This window comes from Seriola lalandi, unplaced genomic scaffold (assembly GCF_002814215.2).
Source record: "Seriola lalandi dorsalis isolate HSWRI2012SDOR001 ecotype SW California unplaced genomic scaffold, Sedor1 jcf7180001960717, whole genome shotgun sequence".
In the NCBI taxonomy this organism is placed as follows: domain Eukaryota; kingdom Metazoa; phylum Chordata; class Actinopteri; order Carangiformes; family Carangidae; genus Seriola; species Seriola lalandi.
Window position 1 is genome coordinate 1 of NW_019431386.1, and position 815 is coordinate 815.

The following is an 815-nucleotide window of genomic DNA, read 5'->3' on the forward strand; positions in this document are numbered from 1 at the left end:
TGACCTCTGACCTCTTCTGCAGTTTGCAATGCCAACATCCTGTGGCAGGAGCCGCCCAGGAGCAAGCTGCAGGTGGTGGAAGAGGCTTTCTGGGACTATGTTGCTAAAGCGACGCTGACGGCTGGAGACACAGTGAAGCAGATCAGAGCGTCGGAGCTGGGACAGGAAGTCAGGTGAGAGACGACTGGATGAAGAAGCTGAATGACATCAGAGACAAACACCTTTCACTTACTGACCCTTTCTTTTCTGTCTCGCAGCGCAAAGATCTCTCAGAGCGCCGACGCCGTGAACCAGTACGTGGTCGCTGTGCGGACTCAGGTGGCTCCTCTCACCCAGGACTTCATGACCCAGCTTACCCAGGAGTCCGAGCGGCTGAAGGCCCGTCTGGAGAAAGATCTGACCGCCGTGAGCGCCGGCCTGAAGCCCTACGCCGAGGAGCTGGTGTCGGACCTCCAGAAGCAGGTGGAGGAGCTGAGGAGGGAGGCGACCCCCTACGCTGAGGCCATGGACCCAGAGGCCCTGAAGGCCGTGCTGCTGCAGAAGAGCCAGGAGCTGAAGGGGCAGCTGGACGTGAGCGTGCAGCAGCTGCAGGCCCAGATGCTTCCCTACACCCAGGAGATGAAGCAGAAGATGGAGCAGAGTCTGGAGGAGTTTCAGACCAGCATGATCCCCCTGACCCAGAACTTCCAGACCCAGCTGAAGCAGAAGACCCAGGAGATCCAGCAGAACCTGGCTCCATACGGAGAGGAGCTGAAGGACAAGCTGGACACCGACGTCCAGAACCTGAAGAAGCAGCTGGCTGCTCTGTGGGAGTC

General features: G+C 59.3%; 1 protein-coding gene across 1 annotated transcript; it reads left to right on the forward strand.

The window, feature by feature from the left end:
- Positions 1-3: 3 nt before the first annotated feature.
- Positions 4-810, forward strand: LOC111667495 (uncharacterized; the record flags this gene model as incomplete). Its single annotated transcript, XM_023423253.1, has 2 exons — positions 4-173; positions 258-810. Coding segments are annotated over 2 exons (723 nt in total), but the record flags the coding sequence as incomplete, so codon positions are not given.
- Positions 811-815: the final 5 nt, after the last annotated feature.